This window comes from Salvelinus sp. IW2-2015, linkage group LG3 (genome assembly GCF_002910315.2).
Source record: "Salvelinus sp. IW2-2015 linkage group LG3, ASM291031v2, whole genome shotgun sequence".
NCBI classification, from domain to species: domain Eukaryota; kingdom Metazoa; phylum Chordata; class Actinopteri; order Salmoniformes; family Salmonidae; genus Salvelinus; species Salvelinus sp. IW2-2015.
In genome coordinates, this window is record NC_036840.1 from 23,035,194 (window position 1) to 23,056,876 (window position 21,683).

General features: G+C 42.8%; 2 protein-coding genes across 3 annotated transcripts; both read left to right on the plus strand.

The window, feature by feature from the left end:
• The first annotated feature begins 3,889 nt into the window (after window positions 1-3,889).
• Window positions 3,890-10,744, plus strand: LOC111952936 (homeobox protein SIX6-like). 2 transcript variants are annotated; one of them, XM_023971968.2, is made up of 3 exons: window positions 3,890-4,678; window positions 7,375-7,538; window positions 7,808-10,744. In XM_023971968.2, the coding sequence occupies exons 1-3, from the start codon at window positions 4,256-4,258 to the stop codon at window positions 8,019-8,021; spliced, it is 801 nt and encodes a 266-aa protein (XP_023827736.1). In that variant the 5' UTR covers window positions 3,890-4,255; the 3' UTR covers window positions 8,022-10,744. The 2 variants fall into 2 exon arrangements, with proteins under 2 accessions (XP_023827736.1, XP_023827745.1); XM_023971977.2 differs by having other exon boundaries at window positions 3,890-4,663.
• A 131-nt stretch (window positions 10,745-10,875) lies between these two features.
• Window positions 10,876-21,545, plus strand: LOC111952960 (actin-related protein 2). The gene is made up of 9 exons (XM_023972007.2): window positions 10,876-11,664; window positions 17,910-18,020; window positions 18,287-18,445; window positions 18,696-18,825; window positions 19,023-19,159; window positions 19,431-19,580; window positions 19,838-19,983; window positions 20,451-20,583; window positions 20,754-21,545. The coding sequence occupies exons 1-9, from the start codon at window positions 11,617-11,619 to the stop codon at window positions 20,922-20,924; spliced, it is 1,185 nt and encodes a 394-aa protein (XP_023827775.1). The 5' UTR covers window positions 10,876-11,616; the 3' UTR covers window positions 20,925-21,545.
• The last annotated feature ends 138 nt before the right edge of the window (window positions 21,546-21,683 follow it).

Consider the following 21,683-nt stretch of genomic DNA (forward strand, 5'->3'; position numbering starts at 1 on the left):
TTGACATCGGAGGATCGAATGTAGGTTTTTTCAGAAGGGGTGCAACTCTCGTCCTCTTGAAGACGGAAGGGACGTAGCCAGCGGTCAAGGATGAGTTGATGAGCGAGGTGAGGTAAGGAGAAGGTCTCCGGAAATGGTCTGGAGAAGAGAGGAGGGGATAGGGTCAAGCGGGCAGGTTGTTGGCGGCCGGCCGTCACAAGACGCGAATTTCATCTGGAGAGAGAGGGGAGAAAGAGGTCAGAGCACAGGATAGGGCAGTGTGAGCAGAACCAGCGGTGTCGTTTGACTTAGCAAACGAGGATCGGATGTCGTCGACCTTCTTTTCAAAATGGTTGACGAAGTCATCCGCAGAGAGGGAGGAGGGGGAGGAGGGGGGAGGAATTCAGGAGGGAGGAGAAGGTGGCAAAGAGCTTCCTAGGGTTAGAGGCAGATGCTTGGAATTTAGAGTGGTAGAAAGTGGCTTTAGCAGCAGAGACAGAAGAGGAGAATGTGAGAGAGGAGGGAGTGAAGGATGCCAGGTCCGCAGGGAGGCGAGTTTTCCTCCATTTCCGCTCGGCTGCCCGGAGCCCTGTTCTGTGAGCTCGCAGTGAGTCGTCGACCACGAAGCAGGAGGGGAGGACCGAGCCGGCCTGGAGGATAGGGGACATAGAGGTCAAAGGATGCAGAAAGGGAGGAGAGGGAGGGTTGAGGAGGCAGAATCAGGAGATAGGTTGGAGAAGGTTTGAGCAGAGGGAAGAGATGATAGGATGGAAGAGGAGAGAGTAGCGGGGAGAGAGAGGCGAAGGTTGGACGGCGCGATGCATCCGAGTAGGGGCAGTGGGGAAGTGTTGGATGAGAGCGAGAGGGAAAAGGATACAAGGTAGTGGTCGGAGACTTGGAGGGGAGTTGCAATGAATTAGTGGAAGAACAGCATCTAGTAAAGATGAGGTCAAGCGTATTGCCTGCTTGTGAGTAGAGGGGGAAGGTGAGAGGGTGAGGTCAAAAGAGGAGAGGAGTGGAAAGAAGGAGGCAGAGAGGAATGAGTCAAAGGTAGACGTGAGGAGGTTAAAGTCACCCAGAACGTGAGAGGTGAGCCATCCTCAGGAAAGGAACTTATCAGGGCGTCAAGCTCATTGATGAACTCTCCAAGGGAACCTGGAGGCGATAAATGGATAAGGATGTTAAGCTTGAAAGGGCTGGTAACTGTGACAGCATGGAATTCAAAGGAGGCGATAGACAGATGGGTCAGGGGAGAAAGAGAGAATGTCCACTTGGGAGAGATGAGGATCCCAGTGCCACCACCCCGCTGACCAGAAGCTCTCGGGGTGTGCGAGAACACGTGGGCGGACGAGGAGAGAGCAGTAGGAGTAGCAGTGTTATCTGTGGTAATCCATGTTTCCGTCAGTGCCAAGAAGTCGAGGGACTGGAGGGAVGCATAGGCTGAGATGAACTCTGCCTTGTTGGCCGCAKATCGGCAGTTCCAGAGGCTGCCGGAGACCTGGAACTCCACGTGGGTCGTGCGCGCTGGAACCACCAGGTTAGGGTAGCGGCGGCCACGCGGTGTGAAGCGTTTGTATGGTCTGTGCAGAGAGGAGAGAAGAGGGATAGACAGACACATAGTTGACAGGCTACAGAAGAGGCTACGCTAATGCAAAGGAGATTAGAATGACAAGTGGACTGCACGTCTCGAATGTTCAGAAACTTAAGCTTACGTTGCAAAAATAAAATAACTTGACTTTGTTTGAAAGTGTAGCTGGCTAGGTAACCTCTAACTGGCTAGGTAACCTCAACAATTTCTCAAAACTACACAATTATCTTGGATACAAGGACAGCAAAGACAACTATGTAGCTAGCTAACACTACGCTAATCAAGTCGTTCCGTTGTAATGTAAGTTGTAATGTGAGTTTCTACAGTGCTGCTATTCGGTAGAAGTTGGCTAGCTAGCAGGCTAGCTAGCAGTGTTAGCTAGCAGTGTTGACTAGGTAGGAGAACGGCAGCGCGGCGGACGAAAATAGCTGGCTAGCTAACCGAATAATTACTCTAAACTACTCTAAGCTACACAATTATCCTAGATACAAAGATAGCAAAGACAACTATGTAGCTAGCTAGCTAACACTACACTAATCAAGTCGTTCCGTTGTAAGGTAATCGTTTCTGCAGTGCTGCTATTCGGTGGCTAGCTGGCTAGCTGGCTAGCTAGCAGTGTTGACTACGTTACGTTACGTTAGGACGAAAATAGCTGGCTAGCGAACCTCAATAACTACACAATTATCTTTGATACAAAGACGGCTATGTAGCTAGCTAAGATCAAACAAATCAAACCGTTGTACTGTGATGAAAATGAAAATGAAATGGTAATACTACCTGTGGAGCGAATGCGAATGCGACATGGATGTAAACTGTCCAGGGTTACTGTCAATTCCATCAATTCCCGGAGACTAAATGAAATTCCAATTCAAGAATAAAAAAATAACATTTATTTTCAAATAGGATTTTCCTGAATTGACCCCAACCCACCTCCACCACCATACACAAACATATTAACAGTATTCCCCTAAACAAAACAGTAGCTTAATAAATACAATGATGAATAATTAAAAAAGAATATGCAATGTGCCTAAAGATCCAGATCTGTTGAATGAAATAGAAAAGCTATAGGCTATAATCTAATATGCTATAGAGCATATATCAATTCCCTATAGCCTATTCTCATATAATATAGTTTATCATGTGTGCTTGTTGTACCGCATTCGTGGACAGATGCTTATTCTAAACCGGATTAATAAAAAAGTGTCCCCTAAAGATTGATTAATAAAATCAGAAAGGGATTGAACCCATGAAGCAGGATTATATAATACCGTGTCCCCGAGTAACACTGCCGTCCATCACCCTGCCTCCAGAGACGTTTAAAAAAAAACTATCCTGACCCGGGGACGGACCGGGGTGGCGGAGGATACGTCTACCGTATGAGTGTCCACTTTAATTAAAAGGCGATTACTTTTGTCGGGAGCGTTGAGAGGATGCTTAGCAGCTTTGCCAAACATGCATCTCGGAAATTTCGCCGTGGGCAAATGGAAGCGGCCGCCGGGTATGTGATACAGATACAGATTGCCAAGGCCTAAGCACCGTAGCTCTGGCGCTCAGATTCAAACCTCATTAAAATCAGAGCATACACTATGGCTGTGAAGCGGTCTGTCATCTATAACCCATACATGTTATGAGCCAGGGTGCATCCATCCACCAGGATTAAAAAACAACAACAAACAAAAAAACACATCTGAATACAATTACTTAGGTTTGGGTTAGGCCTATCTAAAATATACTCACAATTTACCGAAGACCTATAATAATTTGTTGACAAACTGTAAACTAAAACTATACGTAAGAGTCAAATATAGATGTTTTTAAACCAAACATTTTATCACATTATTATAAACACAACAATAATATGTCACTATTCTACTATTCCAATTATCGAGTGATTGGTTATAGAAAAGTTATCGATTATGTATCACTTCATTATATTTAGGTGATTTAACTTTCTGGTAAATACCAACCAGGCCAAATGGGTAAAAAAACGCTTGATTACACACAATTTCCTCATCTCTTCTCTTCTCTTCCCCACATCCTCCTCCCTGTCCTTTGGCCTGTAATGGATTTCCCCCGGCCGGCCAATCATGCAGATCAGACCAATTAAATATCTTTGTTGTTAGCTTCCCAATCATCCTGACAGTCAATGTATCCCTCGGCTAAAACAAACAATCTGATCAGGCTGTCACCTCTATACACATTACCCCCCGCTAAGTGGCTAATGACTGCGAGGCGCATAATCCCTCTCAAAACATCTACAAAGATGCTAATTGTTTCTATCTATAAATACAGGTTGACTCCTGGCGTTCTTTCGTTCTTTCTTTAGCCTACTAGAAGCGACCGAACTCCAGGAAGTGCCTGGCTCCGACGCGACTGTTGTCAAATATAGCATCACTTGCCAATACCGGGAAAAGACAGGAGAAACAACTTACATAAGGAACTCGCTGCCAATCAGATTTATTTTTACTACAAAACTATATTTGATTCAACTAAACATCCGCATCACTGGGAGGCTCACTGGGACGTGGTGCGTAAAAGGACAATTCACGCACCAGACAATTGGAATGATATGACCATTGGCCATGTCCATTTAGCTGAACCAACATTTTGTTTTTTTTTAGATATATGATAATATAGACTATTTTATTTGTTGACAAAGTCTGAGAAGAACGAAAAAGGGGAAAGATGTTCCCTTTGCCTATGTTCACTCCGGAACAAGTGGCTCGGGTGTGCGAGAACCTCGAGGAGACCGGCGACATCGAGCGCCTGGGGCGGTTCTTATGGTCCCTGCCTGATGCTGTCCCTGGCTCCGCCGGGGAGGCTCTCAACCGCCACGAGTCAGTGATGCGCGCCCGGGCGCTGGTCGCCTTCCACGGAGGAAACTTCGAGGCGCTTTACCAGATCCTCCAGAGTCACCGCTTTACACGCGAGTCTCACGCCAAACTCCAAGATCTGTGGCTGGACGCGCATTATCGCGAGGCAGAGCGGCTCCGGGGCCGTCCCCTGGGACCGGTGGAGAAGTACCGTATCCGGAAGAAGTTCCCACTGCCTCGCACCATCTGGGACGGCGAACAGAAGACGCACTGCTTTAAGGTGAGACACCAAGCTGTAAGTATTATTCTTTCGCACCATACCTATAGTTACGCACCTTCATCATACATATGTCTATATACACTAACTGGCTATAACTAATATCTGACTGTAACCAATAATGTATGTAGCCTACTGGGCTGACTCACTGTCAATTGTTAATTTGTAAAACATTTTGAAATTCTTACACTGAAACATCTGTCGTTCTGCCCCTGAACAAGGCAGTTAACCCACTGTTCCTTGGGCGTCATTGTAAATAAGAATTTGTTCTTAACTGACTTGCCTAGTTAAATAAAGGTTAAACTAAACAAAAAAATCTGAAATAACTTCAGATGGTCCCATTATGGCACCTTGGCATATCAAGTCCCCAATAGTTCCTGAGCGCTTCAGTTGCTAATGACACTGAGTCACTGACAAGGGTTCTCTCTTTTTCTCCAGTCCTGATCTCTGTTAACTCAGTCTATAGATAATAAGGTCAATACCCTCCTGCAAGGTTAGGTTAGACATAGTAAAAGTTTTTCACATAAGAGGCTGTAGGCTATTTCTATAGTGAAACACATTAATGCAATGGTGTTTCCCACAGAGATCCTGTTAAATTATGTTCTAATATGTAATTTTATAGCGTTTCACTTTCTACCATTCACTGCTTTGAGTTTGATGGCAAAGTTCGATGGCAAAGTTTCAAACAGGACATATCTTGTCTGTAGTAATATGGCTGCACATGTCACTTCCTTTACTGAGAGACAGACCAATACATGATTGTCTACAGTCTCTCTGCTGAACCACTGGCAATATGCATTAGCGTCTTTGTGTGGATTCACAAAACAAAAAAACATCACCAACCTTATGAATTACAGGCTAAATGTTATAGCCAAGAAACAAGCAATGTCCGCCAAATCAAGACTCAATAGGCTACACAAAATATATATTTGTTTTTTAAAGTATTTTCATTAAAGAAAAATCTCAGCATGTAAATGACATAGGTGAGAAGAGATGCTTCTGCTCTTCACCCTTAGCCTGGGTAACAATCTTTTTGTGACAACAATCCATTCTTCATATGACACAGAGTACAAGGAGGGGAACTGTTAGCACAAAACAGGTCTAGATTTCAGGCTACTTCAACCTGCAGTAATCCTGTGGTTAAAGAGCTCCATAAGAGCATGTTGAATGGGGACTGTGCTGCTATAGGCTGTAGGCTATAGTGCATGTGTTGTGTCCCAAATGGCACTCTATTCCCTATATAGTGCACTACTTTTGACCCAAGCTCTATGGGCCCTGGTCAAAAGTAGTGACTACATTGGGAATAGGGTGCCATTTGGGATGCAGACACAGAGGGAGTCAGTTTGCAACAGTATAAACCTTGTGTGTCAGGGACCACCTGTGGCGGTATAAGCCAAGCTCCCTTTTACTCTGGAGTTTCCACCAGAGCAATCACCTAGCCTGGGATAGAATAGAATAACTTTATTTTCCTGCAAAGGAACTTCTTTTTGGAGTGGTTCAGAAAAATAAGTAACATAAACGTTGGAGGTTATGCTGCACAGTAGACCTATCTACTAGGCTACACTCGGTTACACAAATAACAGAGGACAGGACAACGATAATACAACGTCAAACAAACTTTTAAAAAAGAAGTACCACTCTCCTTGGTGCTGGATGGCCAGTGTCTTTGATATTGCTTAGGAGGCGATTCCACTGAATACCGGAACCTTTCACTATTGAAGTGAAACAGTAGTGAAACAGAGAGGTATTCCGTTTTTGGATCCCGCCCAGGTTACTGTAGCAGTCAACATCACTCCAACGCAAAGGTCTATGGAACCAAGCTGACAATCATTAGGTCTAGGGAGAAATGTTGGGCGTAACAGTGTTTTACCTTTTGGATGTCAGTATAGACATCATCAGTTATCTTTGGAAAACAAAAAACACAGGCATAAGGCATCCCTATTCCTGTTAGCCATTGCAGGATTTTGGTTGCTTCGAAATGCACTTCAACCAACAAAATCACTATTAAATGCATATGAAATCACTTGAAACAGAGCAGGGAATAGGTCATTTTAGAAGATACAGTAGCTACACACAGCACAAAAAAGATTGTGACTGACTGAGTAGTCCTAGACTTAACCCTGGGCAGATACACACTTTGAGCAGGTCATATTTCCACAGAAACAACCTATGTCACTCTCTGGCCCAGGATGTTGTTGACAATATTGAATGGTTAATGTCTGTGCAAGACCATTAGGTGAAGGGTCTGAGGCTGAGCACTGACTTTTGCTATAGATAGTACAGTAGGTCAAGTGGAGTTTAGTTAATGTCCCAACTCCCCCGTTACATTCCCCTCTTGTGGTAGAGTCAGGTACTGCAGGCAAATCATCTTGCTGCCCCACAAAGTATAAACCTCTACTAATCGTAAGGCATCTAGCCCTCTCTCCAGTACTAAGCCCTTTTATCCTGAGCCAATATACAGTATAACATCTTTATGTTAATAATGTAGATTATAGTTATTATCCCTTAAATCCAATTTAATACGATTCTTTTCAGCATGGCTTCCCCTGCCGGAAATCGTCTCTTAACAATATCAATGGAGTAGCCTAATGAAATATATCACACCCATATGCTGCATATGTCATTTCTGATTGTGAAATATATAGATTATTAGGAACACTGTTGGTTACATGAAGCAGGGAACTGACCATTGTTGTGTCCTTTATGTCTCCAAGGAGAGAACTCGTAGCCTGCTCAGGGAGTGGTACCTCCAGGACCCCTACCCAAACCCGTCCAGGAAACGGCACCTGGCCCAGGCAACGGGACTCACGCCCACACAGGTTGGCAACTGGTTCAAGAACCGACGCCAGAGAGACAGGGCCGCGTCGGCAAAGAACAGGTACGTCAAGACTCAAGTCAAGGCAAGAGAGGAGGTTACTCAGCTTGAACCTTTGACTTGCTGTGTCTTGTTGAAGATGTTCTGAATTCTAAACTGAAAAATGAAGCAATTTATCAAAAGACTGCTTTTTCAGTGTGAGCCAATTGATTATTGTTTTACCTCAATACAAAAGCGCCACGATTAGTCACAAAGTGTACCACTTAGGTAACACTTCAACCAACAATGTGTCTCTAAAACTAACTTCACGATCTCCTTCTCCCTGTTCCCAGACTGCAGCAGGACCCCACCCACCTGCCTTCCGGATGCTCCCCTGAGGGTTCTGTCCAGGAGCACCACGCCCACCACCCCCGCCTGCTGGCTGCCTCCCCCTGTCACCCGGGCAGCCCCGAGGCCAGCGACTGCAGCACTGGCACCGGCCCCCGGGGCACCGGAGCCTCCACCCCCGACATCTCCGTCAGCAGCGACAGCGAGTTTGAATCCTGAGGTCGGGTCATTGAGCGCAGCTGGAGAGAGGCTCTAATTGGTTGAGTCCTCAAGAGAGATGCTATAATTGGTTTTCAGCCAGGAAGCCCCGGTCCCACAGATATAGAGACAATATAGACACTGTAGAAGTACTATCTGTCTGTGAGTTGGGATTGAACACTTTGACAAAAGACTTGATATGGACACTTGATGTGGTTGCTAGTGGAAGAATGGGGAGGGGTGGTGGGTTGGGGATTGGACCATCCACAAACACATGCACTTAAAATGCACCATCGCACATGACTGTGAGGTACACGGTTATTTACAGTGCCTTGCAAAAGTATTCACTCCCCTTGGCGTTTTTCCTATTTTGTTGCATTACAACCTGTAATTTAAATAGATTTTTATTTGGATTTCATGTAATGGTCATACACAAAATAGTCCAAATTGGTGAAGTGAAATTTTAAAAATGACTTGTTTCAAAGAATTCAAAAAAATGGAAAAGTGGTGCGTGCATATGTATTCACCCCCTTTGCTATGAAGCCTCTAAATAAGATCTGGTGCAACCAATTACATTCAGAAGTCACAGAATTAGTTAAATAAAGTCCACCTGTGTGCAATCTAAGTGTCACATGATCTGTCACATGATCTCAGTATGTATACACCTGTTCTGAAAGGCCCCAGAGTCTGCAACACCCCTAAGCAAGGGGCACCACCAAGAAAGCAGCACTATGAAGACCAAGGAGCTCTCCAAACAGTTCAGGGACAAAGTTGTGGAGAAGTACAGATCAGGGTTAGGTTATAAAAAATATCCCAAACTTTGAACATCCCACTGAGCACCATTAATCCATTATTCAAAAATGGAAAGAATATGGCACCACAACAAACCTGCCAAGAGAGGGCCGCCCACCAAAACTCATGGACCAGGCAAGAAGGGCATTAATCAGAGAGGCAACAAAGAGACCAAAGATATGCAAATCTCCACAGCGGAGATTGGAGTATCTGTCCATAGGACCACTTTAAGCCGTACACTCCACAGAGCTGGGCTTTACGGAAGAGTGGTCAGAAAAAAGCAATTGCTTAAAGAAGAAAATAAGCAAACCCGTTTGGTGTTCGCCAATAGGCATGTGGGAGACTCCCCAAACATATGGAAGAAGGTACTCTGGTCAGATAAGACTAAAATTGAGCTTTTTGGCCATCAAGGAAAACGCTATGTCTGGGGCAAACCCAACACCTCTCATCACCCAGAGAACACCATCCCCACAGTGAAGCATGGTAGTGGCAGCATCATGCTGTGGGGGTGTTGTTCATCGTCATGGATTGGGAAACTGGTCAGAATTTAAGGAATGACGGATGGCGCTAAATACAGGGAAATTATTGAGGGAAACCTGTTTCAGTCTTCCATAGATTTGAGACTGGGACGAAGGTTCACCTTCCAGCAGGACAAAGACCCTAAGCATACTGCTGAAGCAACACTCGAGTGGTTCAAGGGGAAACATTTAAATGTCTTGGAATGGCCTAGTCAAAGCCCAGACCTCAATCCAATTGAGAATCTGTCATATGACTTAAAGATTGCTGTACACCAGCGATCCCATCCAACTTGAAGGAGCTAGAGCAGTTTTGCCTTGAACAATAGGCAAAAATCCCAGTGGCTAGATGTGCCAAGCTTATAGAGACATACCCCAAGAGACTTGCAGCTGTAATTACTGCAAAAGGTGACTCTACAAAGTATTGACTTTGGGGGGGGGTGAATAGGTATGCACGCTCAAGTTCTCCATTTTTTTGTCTTATTTCTTGTCTGTTTCACAATGAAAAATATTTTGCATCTTTAAAGTGGTAGGCATGTTGTGTAAATGAAATGATACAAACCCCCCCAAAATCTATTTTAATTACAGGTTGTAAGGCAACAAAATAGGAAAAATGCAAAGGGGGTTGAATACTTTCGCAAGCCACTGTAGTACTTTATGACTGTGCTGCTGACTTGTACAAAGAACTATCAACTACAATTCTCTGTCCTGTAGATTTGGGCTGGAACGTGGGTAGTCAGTCAGTCAGTCAGTCAGGAGCAATAACATATTCTATAACAGCAATAACTATTCTCAGGCACATTATTTATAGAAATACTATACATAGTCACAGTCTTAGAGTTAGAGTAAATACCAAACCTGAATTATAATATCATATGTTTTGACCGGTTTCAACTCATAGAGGGTCTATTTTTTAGTAGTCTATCATTGAGTACTAGCTTTAATCCCGTTTCTTAATTTGCCCCTTACGATGAACAATGCCTTCGGTAGGCTGTTGGTTTCTTACATGAGCAGTCGTTAGTCAACTCAGAACTGCTTATGATCAGTGATTGGAACAGACAGGTCTGCATTTCTCCTCATAGGCCTACACGTCACTGCCTTAAAAAGGAACTACAGATTCCCATTCTACTTTCATTCCGTGGGTATCATAGTTCTGTGGGCATCACAGCCACACGGAACTCTTGTAAGTTCCACTTCCATTTAGCCACCGTTGTAAACCATTACTGTTCCCGAAAGCTAACAGAACAACAAATAGACTTCGGCTCCAGACAATGTTGTTATGTATGGAAAAGAAATCCCACGTCATCACCACACATTTGCATTTAGATTAGATAGTTTAACATTCTTCTTCTGTTATGACAATGTAACAACTGTATAACTATGCTGCTTTGTATGATGTGTCCAAAACGTCCCCATTATAATATTATTCAAACCTGGTATATTCTTTAGACTGTTGAATGAGGCATCATTCAGTGTGTGGAATCCTCTGCACTGCTCTCTCTATAGATGTACTTCATACATGCATGGCCTTTCAGAGCTAAACAGTAAGTGAGTGAATGGGAGAGGAATGAAATGAAACTACGAAATATAAAAGCAAGATTGATAAGTAGCCTAAGGGTGAACGTGAAGCACAACTCCTTGATGTGCCTATAAACCTTTGAGGACAGCATAACCACCTGGTTCATATATATGACTGTTGCATCTTTGTATGTATACCCATATTAATATCGCCAAACAATACATTGTTGTGCGATGTATTCATTGGAAAATAAGTATTTTGTAGAAATGTGTCTGGTTGTGTATGAATTTGGAATCAATGAAACAATGTTGATCCAAACCTGATGTCGAAGTCTGCACGAACGAGGCATGAGCGTTTAAAGGTGAAAATGAGCGAATATTGGACAGTGATCAAGAGGATGAAGCCATAGGTTGTTTGTTTGTTTGGGAGGAGGATTCATATGCGCTGGGTTTGACGGCATCATCCTCTGACTTCACTTTTTAATAATTTAACAATTAGAGTTGATTTGTGACCAACAATTAGACAGTGAGATTGACACATAGCCTACCTGTAGACCTACGCCAATTCCTTGTATTTTCTCCTGCCCCCACTAGTCTCGACCCCGCCCACACTTCACGTTATTGAAGGAAGAAGAATTTGCTGCAGTCCCTCGTATTTTGCATTTTGCAAGAATCTTTCCCCGTGTGCTTAGAAAGAAATTAAGTGTTGCTTAATTGGACTAGCCCGCCTGCGTTGAGAGCCCCAACGGGAGGGAATATATAGAGGTACCTTCACTCAGCATCAGTGGAACATGGACAGCGAGGGCAGAAAGGTTGTCGTCTGTGACAATGGCACAGGGGTGAGTGAATATGTCGACAGAACGTTGTTTTAATTACTTTAATTGTTTTATCACTACCCCACCGAGTAAAACAATTATAATATTGAATGTTCATTTAGGATTTGGGAATGAATTAGGAGTGTATGCATAATTGGAATTTAACAACCTGCAAGAAGTAATGTACGTGTGTGACGCTATATCTTAATCAATTGTATTTGTCCCTGACCCCCCCCCCAAAAAAAACCATGTCAGCTAACAATTTTCAGATTGGTAAATTAGTCTAGCCAGTTATCTTAATTTGTAGTAATCATGGCCGAATCCTGACCGGGCACTCAGGGCACGTGCCCAGGGTCCCAGACCTCCAGGGGGCCCTCACTGATTTTGTTAGTCACTCTCACTCAGATATCATTAATATGGAATAAGTCATGGGAAAATGTGTAGAATTGCAGGACATTTGCTGTAAAACTGCAAACATTTCTCTCCACACCATGGCAAATTGGGTAGAATGGCTGGAAATTCTCTTTAAAAATGAAGTATCTTGGTAGGATTGCAGGAAATTTGTTATGACATTGAAATCAATGATCTCCCTCCGCCCCATGGCAATATGTGTAGCACTGCAGAAAACCTACTTTAAAAGAGCAAAAATGTATCTCTGCCCCACGGTAAAATAAGTAGAATTGCATGAAGTCTGTTATACAGTTGCAACCATATCTCACTTAGGGCCCCTAAAATGCTGTGTTGTGTATTGATAACAGCACAGTTAAGTTATTTTCTAATATCCTGCTACAAAGTTGCAACATTTAATTCATAAATGTGGTAACAGAGAGTCACTTAAAACAGTATATTGTAGAAGCCTATGTAGAATGCTGCTCTCTGCGCAGGTAGTAGGTTGGGGTGTGGGTCTGTTATGAGTGCACATCTGTCTGGACTTGTCACAGCCGACTCCTCTTATTCACACAAACTGCCATACATGGTGGTGATGTGTTGGAGTGAGCTGTTATTGGAGGGGAAGCAGGAAAGGAACACAACCCAATCATTTCTGAGATAATTCTCAATTCCTCATGCTTCTTGCTTCTTGAGTTCATCTGCACGAAACAAATGGATATTGAAAGACCCTTTAAACTTCATGTCCTGCAGAAGTACAACATAGATTTATGAGCTACAAGAGTTTACTTGCCCAGCCTCCACACTTGCGGCTGGTGCTAGTGATTGGAATAGAGGTCTAGGCGGGACTGATTTCTTAATCCCGCTCGCAACCGCAGTTTTTAATGCTGCACCCGCCCACTCTCTCTGGCTTTATGCCCGACTCCCACCTGCTCCCGCAAGAACTGGCCCCGAACCCAACCTAAGTCGCGAAATGTTATTTTAGGTGTGTGACGCAGCTTGTTTGGCAGCTATTGTCCCAGCAATTTTGCGCCCTATAGGCAATAAACAAATGCGCAGAAATAATCTAAGAAATAGGTTTGATTAAATTACCAGAGATTATCACGTGGCCCATTATATTAGACTATCGATCGGTTTTACTGGGCTATATAAACCAGTAGGCTAGACGTACAGTAGTTTGACGAGAGCATAGTTGGAGAGAGAGCGGACACTTGCACTTTCTTTTGAGATACGATTTTCAGACAGAGACAGATATTGGTGATCAATAGGCCTTTCTATTCCATGGCAATGTAGTAAACTATAGCCAAATCATATTTAGAAATGTAGTTTATTTGTATTTATCTGCCCCGTGCTTCTCCGCCCATGCATATAGCCTACTCTATTTAATTGAGACAATACGGCACCTGTATCTCGCATGTCCAAGAGGATATGTCAGGCTACTGAACTTGAAGCAGCAAGAATGATGACAGCGGACACTTGCACTTTCTCTTGAGCTACAGTACGTTTTGCATATACGATATAGCCTACCTTTTAGGAGTGGGACTATTTGTAGGTAGAGACAAATACATGGGCAATTAATATTTAGCCTATTGAAAAGGAAAAGGCGCGACGCTCGCTCACCATGGTATGCGCAGGTTGCGCCTTTTCCTTTTCAGTGATGGTCATATTTTTGGATTGCACCTCGAATCACGTTCGTTGTCCGCCCTCCACTTCTTTCCATGATCAATATTTATTTACAGACACTGTAGTAAACTATAGCATAATACTATTTAAGTCAATTTCCTTGGAAAGATAACAGCCACGTGATTCTCTGCCCATGCATACACTGTAAACCCCAATGTGCTGTCATTACAATGTTGGGGGGAGGAAACCAGTTGCACTTAAGTGAATACAGTTACTTAAAGTGATTTTGTAGTCATTACTCAAACCGATAGAGTCACTATGACACTGTAAGGGGTCCAGATTTGAGTTGTATCAGTTTATTTTTTGGGGGGGTGAAGCCCCCACTGAACCACAGCTCCAATATACTTTCCCAGTGTGCCTTGCCTTTTCGAGTGAATTGTAGTTACCAGCAATGACTGTATTTGGTAATGACATAAACTAGGTTTACATCCAATTGGCTACAGATTTTCATGCGAATATTCTAAAATCTGCATTGAAACAATATGCCCATTTTCACACCTGAGATGCGTTTTCATCAAATTAACGTGTTGCATATAAAAGGCTGTGAGTGATGATGTAGTGCACATAAAAAAATACTTTTGCCGTTAAATTCCATTGTACCGAATAAAAATTAAAAGTAAAATGGGTTTCTATCATATTTTCCCAAAATGTTGCGTTATAACTACATTTTGGTATTGGCACGTGCGCTCTAGCCAACAATTTGCATATAGCCTACAGTGCAGGTATAGGCTACATGATTATATTATTATAGACAAAAACCGATACTTTTTATTTGTCAAACGGCAGCCAAGCATCGATCATTATATCAACAGAGTGCAAGACGATGAGTTTATCTGACGTTCATGATAATTTACATCTGTAGCGTAATAAACTGCATGCTTTCCCTAGTCGCAGTGGGAGGACCACACAACATGTCATCGGGTGACTCCACGTTTACGTCGCTATGATGTTTATTATATTAATATTTGCGCATAAAAGCGTTTCCTCCGTCATTTATTGCATAATTAATTTTACTGACACAAAAAGTTCCCATCATGTCTAGAATATTTTGTTTTGTTGACATTTGAAAAGTTTACTGACAAATTAGCGGTTTCCATTTTACTCACATAAAAAGGTTGAATGGAAACCTGGTTAGAGACATGGTTGTTGAATTCGTTAATTTTCATGTCCTGTGGCCTTCACCAAGTGAGTTCCTAGTCAAGTGTTGTCATTATAATTAAACTCTTTATGACAATACATTACATATCTGGAACCCTGACCTGTTCACCGGACGTGCTACCTGTCCCAGACCTGCTGTTTTCAACTCTCTAGAGACAGCAGGAGCGGTAGAGATACTCTTAATGATCGGCTATGAAAAGCCAACTGACATTTACTCCTGAGGTGCTGACTTGTTGCACCCTCGACAACTACTGTGATTATTATTATTTGACCATGCTGGTCATTTATGAACATTTGAACATCTTGGCCATGTTCTGTCATAATCTCCACCCGGCACAGCCAGAAGAGGACTGGCCACCCCTCATAGCCTGGTTCCTCTCTAGGTTCCTCTCTAGGCCTTTCTAGGGAGTTTTTCCTAGCCACCGTGCTTCTACACCTGCATTGCTTGCTGTTTGGGGTTTTAGGCTGGGTTTCTGTACAGCACTTTGAGATATCAGCTGATGTAAGAAGGGCTATATAAATACATTTGATTTGATTTGATATCTCATAAGGCCTTATTTTTAGCCCTAGCGTTACTGTCACGTTCTGACCCTAGTTATTGTGTTAATCCTTTGTTTTGTTGGTCAGGACGTGAGCTGGGTGGGCATTCTATGTGTTGTGTTTCTATGTTGGGTTTAATGTGCCTGATATGGTTCTCAATTAGAGGCAGGTGTTTGACGTTCCTCTGATTGAGAACCATATTTAAGGTAGGCTGTTCTCACTGTTTGTTTGTGGGTGATTGTCGCTGTGTCTGTGTTTATTGCACCACACGGTACTGTCTCGTTCGTTCGTTCTTCATTTTATGTAGTTTGCATGTTCAGGTCAGTCTAYGTTGTTTGTTTGTTATTTTGTATTTATCAAGTATAGTTCGGTTCAGTGTTCGTCTTGTCTAATAAATTCATGATGTCGACATACCTCGCTGCGTATTGGTCATCTGATCCTTCTCGCCTCTCCTCGTCTGAGGAGGAGGACGAAGTAGACAGTCGTTACAGTTACCTTAATACAGTGGCCTGAAACTGATGGTTTACAGGCCACATCAGGTTTGCAAGTATGGTTGCAAAATTCCAGTAACTTTCCCAAAATGTCCAGATTAAAAAAAAATCCTGGTTGAAGGATTTCCAGGAATCTTCAAACTAGGATTACTAGATAACCTGAGAAATGTAACAGAATTTTGCAACCCTACCTACAAGTCAGATTAGACTGGCTTGCAAAGTGATGTGTGATTCCTATTTGAATCTAGCCATAGTTAGGAAATTCAACAGACATTTTTATTCACCTGCAACCATAATGAGTTCCAGATTTAGGAACAGTGTGAGGAGACTACCTATGCCATTTAAACTGGAACAACCAAATCTAACTAAATGATTGGATTGGTTTAGAAAAAGTCTAGTTATTTATCTTTGTGTAGCATAAGATTAATCAATCAATCACCAATGTTACTTTCGGTTTTGAACATCAGCTTCAAACAGCTGAAAATACAATATTTTTGGTTATGGAAATTATATTTCACAGCGGTTTAGATGGTACGATAATTCTCTACACTACACTTGCTTGTTTTGTCACATAAACTGAAATTAGGCGAACTATAGACATTTTACATTTAACATTTAAGTCATTTAGCTGACGCTCTTATCCAGAGCGACTTACAAATTGGAAAGTTCATACATATTCATCCTGGTCCCCCCGTGGGGAATGAACCCACAACCCTGGCGTTGCAAGCGCCATGCTCTACCAACTGAGCCGCACGGGACCTTTTAGCAACAAGGAAATGGCAGAGCAATTTCTGCATAGTGCTTCCTTAATTTTTTTTAGTTCATTTGACTTCTCATTTAGTTTTGAGTCAGTAGCACAAATATTTTAAGTAATAATGACTTTTCATTGACTTTGAGTTCAACGTACTAGAAGTATTTGAGTAAAAAAGGCCTTGGGCTTTACAGGGTAGGCAGGCTACTCTATTTAATTGAGACCACACGTATAGGCACACTTGATCTCGTATGTCCAACTAGGAGAGGAGAGGTAGGCTACTGAACTTGAAGCTGCGAATGCTGAGAGTTTGTGAATAATGCAATAGAGGTGTTTCTAATACAATATTTCTGATCGCCTGCAGCATGAAAAATGCAGACCACGCCGCAATGAACTCTGTTGGGGCATCCCGCGGGAATGATTGGAATGTATTGCACATCTTCAGGTTATGGAATGTATCTTGGCCAAAAAGACAAGTTAGGACATTTAAAGAAATACACTGTACAAAACACTGTACAAAAAGACCAGTCTGCAGAAAAAGTCATACATTTGTGCATTGAGTGGAAATCAAAATGTGACCACAGAGAATGTCACTCATGCTAAACTTCTGCAAAATATTTTCAGTTCAACTTTAAAGGCGGACGTGTCGAACAACTGTATCAAGACAGCAATAACAACAGTGTAAAATGCATATTGAAATAGTAAATGATACATTATATTGCTGTCTATTTACCTGTGTGCTTACAACACACACAAAACATCCTGTTGTTCTTACAGTAACTTACTGGCAGCCAGTTACCAGTAAGTTACTGTAAAAAAGGTACTGTATGTTACCGTAAATTCCAAAGAGTTTCTTTGGTACCTTTTGTACCTTTTTTTTTTACAGTCATTTACAGGTAACTGGCTGCCAATAAGTTACCGTAAAAACAACAGGATTTTTTTTGTGTGTGTTGTAAGCACACAGGTAAATAGACAGCAATAGAATGTATAATTTACTATTTCAAGATGCATTTTACACTGTTGTTATTGCTGTCTTGATACAGTTGTTCGACACGTCAGCCTTTAAAGTTGAACTGAAAATATTTTGCAGAAGTTTAGCATGAGTGACATTCTCTGTGGTCACATTTTGATTTCCACTCAATGCACAAAAATGTAGGACTTTTTCAGCAGACTGGTATTTCCTTAACCTCTCATGTTGAAAGTGTATTGAACGTGTAAGCTACCAACATCATGTTTCTTTCATATTGGTTTCCATGCAGTTTGTCAAGTGTGGCTTCGCTGGCTCCAACTTCCCCGAGCACATCTTCCCTGCGTTGGTGGGTCGGCCCGTCATTCGTTCAAACACCAAGGTCGGAAACATCGAGATTAAGGTGAGGTTAATTAAAGAGACAGTTGACTTCCAGCCTAAAGATAAACACTGACTCTTATGTGTCAAGGGAATAGTTATTCTCCAAACATGATTGCTCCTCAGCTGAGCATATTCTCCTTTGATTGTACATGACTGTAAACTCCCTCTCTGACAATCACAATATAGAGGTAATATCTCGAAGTGTCATGTCTGTAGCCTCTGTATATTTCGGAATAATCAAAGAAATCGAAACCAACTCCCCTGGTGACCCCCCAAACCTAAACTTAGGACTTGATGGTGGGTGATGAGGCCAGTGAGTGTCGCTCCATGCTGGAGGTGTCCTACCCCATGGACAACGGCATCGTGCGCTCCTGGGAAGACATGCTTCACCTGTGGGACTACACCTTTGGCCCTGGGCGCCTCAATATCAGCCCCCCAGACTGCAAGGTCAGTTATTGTATATATGTTAGTTTAATTGAGGTCAAATACAAATAAATTGCAAGAGAGACCTAGGTATGAAGTGCATTTAGTCTGTTAAACTTCCAATGTTTTTTTCTAGACTATTACGTTTTAGACGTTCTATAAAACGTTAGGATTGCGTCTTTAAGTAAAAAAAAACAACAGTTTTTACATTCCTCTGCCCTCTGTGTATGTTGTGATGCTGTGTGGGGATCAATACAGTTGAATTTGATTCAAGGTGCTGCTGACGGAACCGCCCATGAACCCCACTAAGAACCGGGAGAAGATTGCTGAGGTCATGTTCGAGACCTACCAGTTCCATGGCATCTATGTGGCCATCCAGGCCGTGCTCACACTTTATGCCCAGGGTAAGGGGAGACTAGACCCACAGACATGGCTCTCCCTGTTATATATACTGTAAATAAGAACATACTATAGTGTAATGCCTAGACGTTTAGCTCAACAGGATAACACATTCTTGTGGGGGCGCAGGTTCGAACCCAGTCGGTCACCATCATACCGTCTGTTACGTGACCCTGTGTGTCCTGCCCTTTCCTGTCTCCAGGGTTGCTAACGGGTGTGGTTGTGGATTCGGGTGACGGTGTGACTCACATCTGTCCCGTATACGAGGGCTTCTCTCTCCCCCATCTCACGCGCAGGCTGGACATCGCAGGGCGTGACATCACACGCTACCTCATCAAGGTGTGTACAAGGGCCGCGTCCCAAATGGCACCCTATTCCCTATGCAGTACACTACTTGGGTTACCACCTGGGACGCATTCAAATGAACTTTAGCGGATATATGGCAACGTTAATTCTCTCCCTCGTGTCAATCATCATGCAAAATCTTTGCAAATATATAGCCTATAGGACTAAACATTCCTCATGAACTATTTTGTAATGAAAATTACTTTCTGGGGATGAATATAAAAGACTCCTTTGGGTTTTTTTTCACCTCTGACTCATCTCTCAGCTGCTGTTGCTGCGTGGCTATGTCTTCAACCAGTCGGCGGACTTTGAGACGGTCCGCATGATGAAGGAGGAACTATGCTACGTGGGATACAACATAGATCAGGAGCAGAGACTGGCCACAGAGACCACCGTGCTAGTGGAGTCATACATAGTACCGTAGCTAACCCTATCCTCACATGTCAATTAGAGCCGAATGCTTATGAATGTGATCAATGCTCTTTTAGCTTGGGTAGCAATCTGTTTCTCTGTTAACAAATGGACTGTGGCAAGGCAACGATGTAGCAAAGTTGCAAAACTCAGAAACAATCTGACACCCAGGATAACCTCATATAAATCTCTCTACCCCATACTTCAGAAAATAAAGAGCTATGAATTTGTAATTATTCACTAACTCTCTCTCTGTTCTAGCTCCCTGATGGTCGTCAGGTGATGGTGGGAGGGGAGCGGTTTGGGGCCCCTGAGGCCCTCTTCCAGCCCCACCTCATCAACGTAGAGGGAGCCGGTGTGGCTGAGCTGCTGTTCAACACCATCCAGGCTGCTGACATAGATCTCAGGTCAGCGATACACCACCCTGCTGCTGGTCTCCATATGGTTTAATGGCTGGACATAACGCCACTAGCTAGCTTTGTCTCATACTGTATGTGTTGTAGTAAACCTTTCTATTGTGTGTTTTAATGTCGCACAAGTATGGGAGGAGGCTAGGCTATAGCGTCAGGTCAGCTATACAGTACAATACACTGTTGGCCCGTGTTAAAGTTAGAGATCTGCACAGTAGTCGTTACATAGTTGTAATATATATGTGTACATATGTTTACACACATTATATATTGTCGTTACATACGTGTAGGTTATTGTAGTTGTTTGGTAGCTGTATTAAATGTATAATATAAGCCATAATATTATACATCTATAGCTGGATGACCTCAATCTCCCTCACCCACCCGTTAAATGAATGAGAACTGTTCGCACACGTTATGGTTTATGTCTGATTCCATGTTGTATGTGCCTCTCCCTCCGGAAGGTCTGACTTCTACAAGCACATTGTGCTGTCTGGAGGCACCACCATGTACCCCGGCCTTCCCTCCAGACTGGAGAGAGAGATCAAACAGCTCTACCTGGAGAGGGTGCTGCAGGGGGACACCGAGAAGCTCTCTGTAAGCACACACACATACATGCACGAACGCTTGCACACACACACACACACACACACACACACACACACTACAATAAGTAAACCTGTGTAAATGTTGTGTTCCTTCATTTTAGTTTACCATATATCTTTCGACCCACTCCCCTTTCCCGTTACTTTCCTCCCTCTGTACAGAAGTTTAAGATCCGCATTGAGGACCCTCCACGGCGTAAACACATGGTGTTCATGGGTGGAGCAGTGCTGGCCAACATCATGAAGGATAAGGAGTCCTTCTGGCTGAGCCGGGCTGAGTACCTGGAGAAAGGCCTAAGGGTTCTGGACAAACTGGGAGGAGGCGTGAGATAAAGGGGAACTAGGGGTTAGGTAGGGTTTCACACACACAAGGTCTGGGGGTGCCGGACAAACTGGGGCGCGGCAATAGATAGAAGTCCTCGGTCGTATTGACTTGGCACAAATGGAAGAAAACGCTGTGCTCTAATGAACACGACACTGGATAAAATGGGGGCCGGGGTCAGCTAGACTTAATACAAAACAAAGAGTATATGATACTGTGTTAAAAACTGTGATTCTGTAATTGAGAAATGATAATGCTTTCCTGGATGCATAGGGGCCAGCCATTAGCTCGGATTAGAAATCTCTGTTATAAGTCTGTTATAAGAAGCATGACATGGAATAGCATTTTCCTCTTCGTAACAATCAACTTTCCAAGATGTTTTCATTGTCAAATTGACATATTGTATTGCATACAATACAACAATTACACAGTACAATTACACAATAGAAGTGTGCAATTGTAATGTTTCACATTTTTACCATTTTAATTCTCACTGTGTCAAATTGAACCCTTTTGATGTAGCTCGTCATGTTGTTTCAAATGCATATGAAAAGAAACACAACTGACTTTAATCTAAATGCCAAATTGAATAAAGTGAATGTTATGGTCTTTCATGACTGAATTGCCCTTCAGTATTGGACTATATCTTTGTGTCTTTAAAGAATGTTAGTTATCACTTATTCTCGGTCACCAATCATTTGTGTAAACACAGTTGGAAAAATAGCCATATTTGTTTATTCCGACAGTGTAGAGAATATGATTAGTCAAAG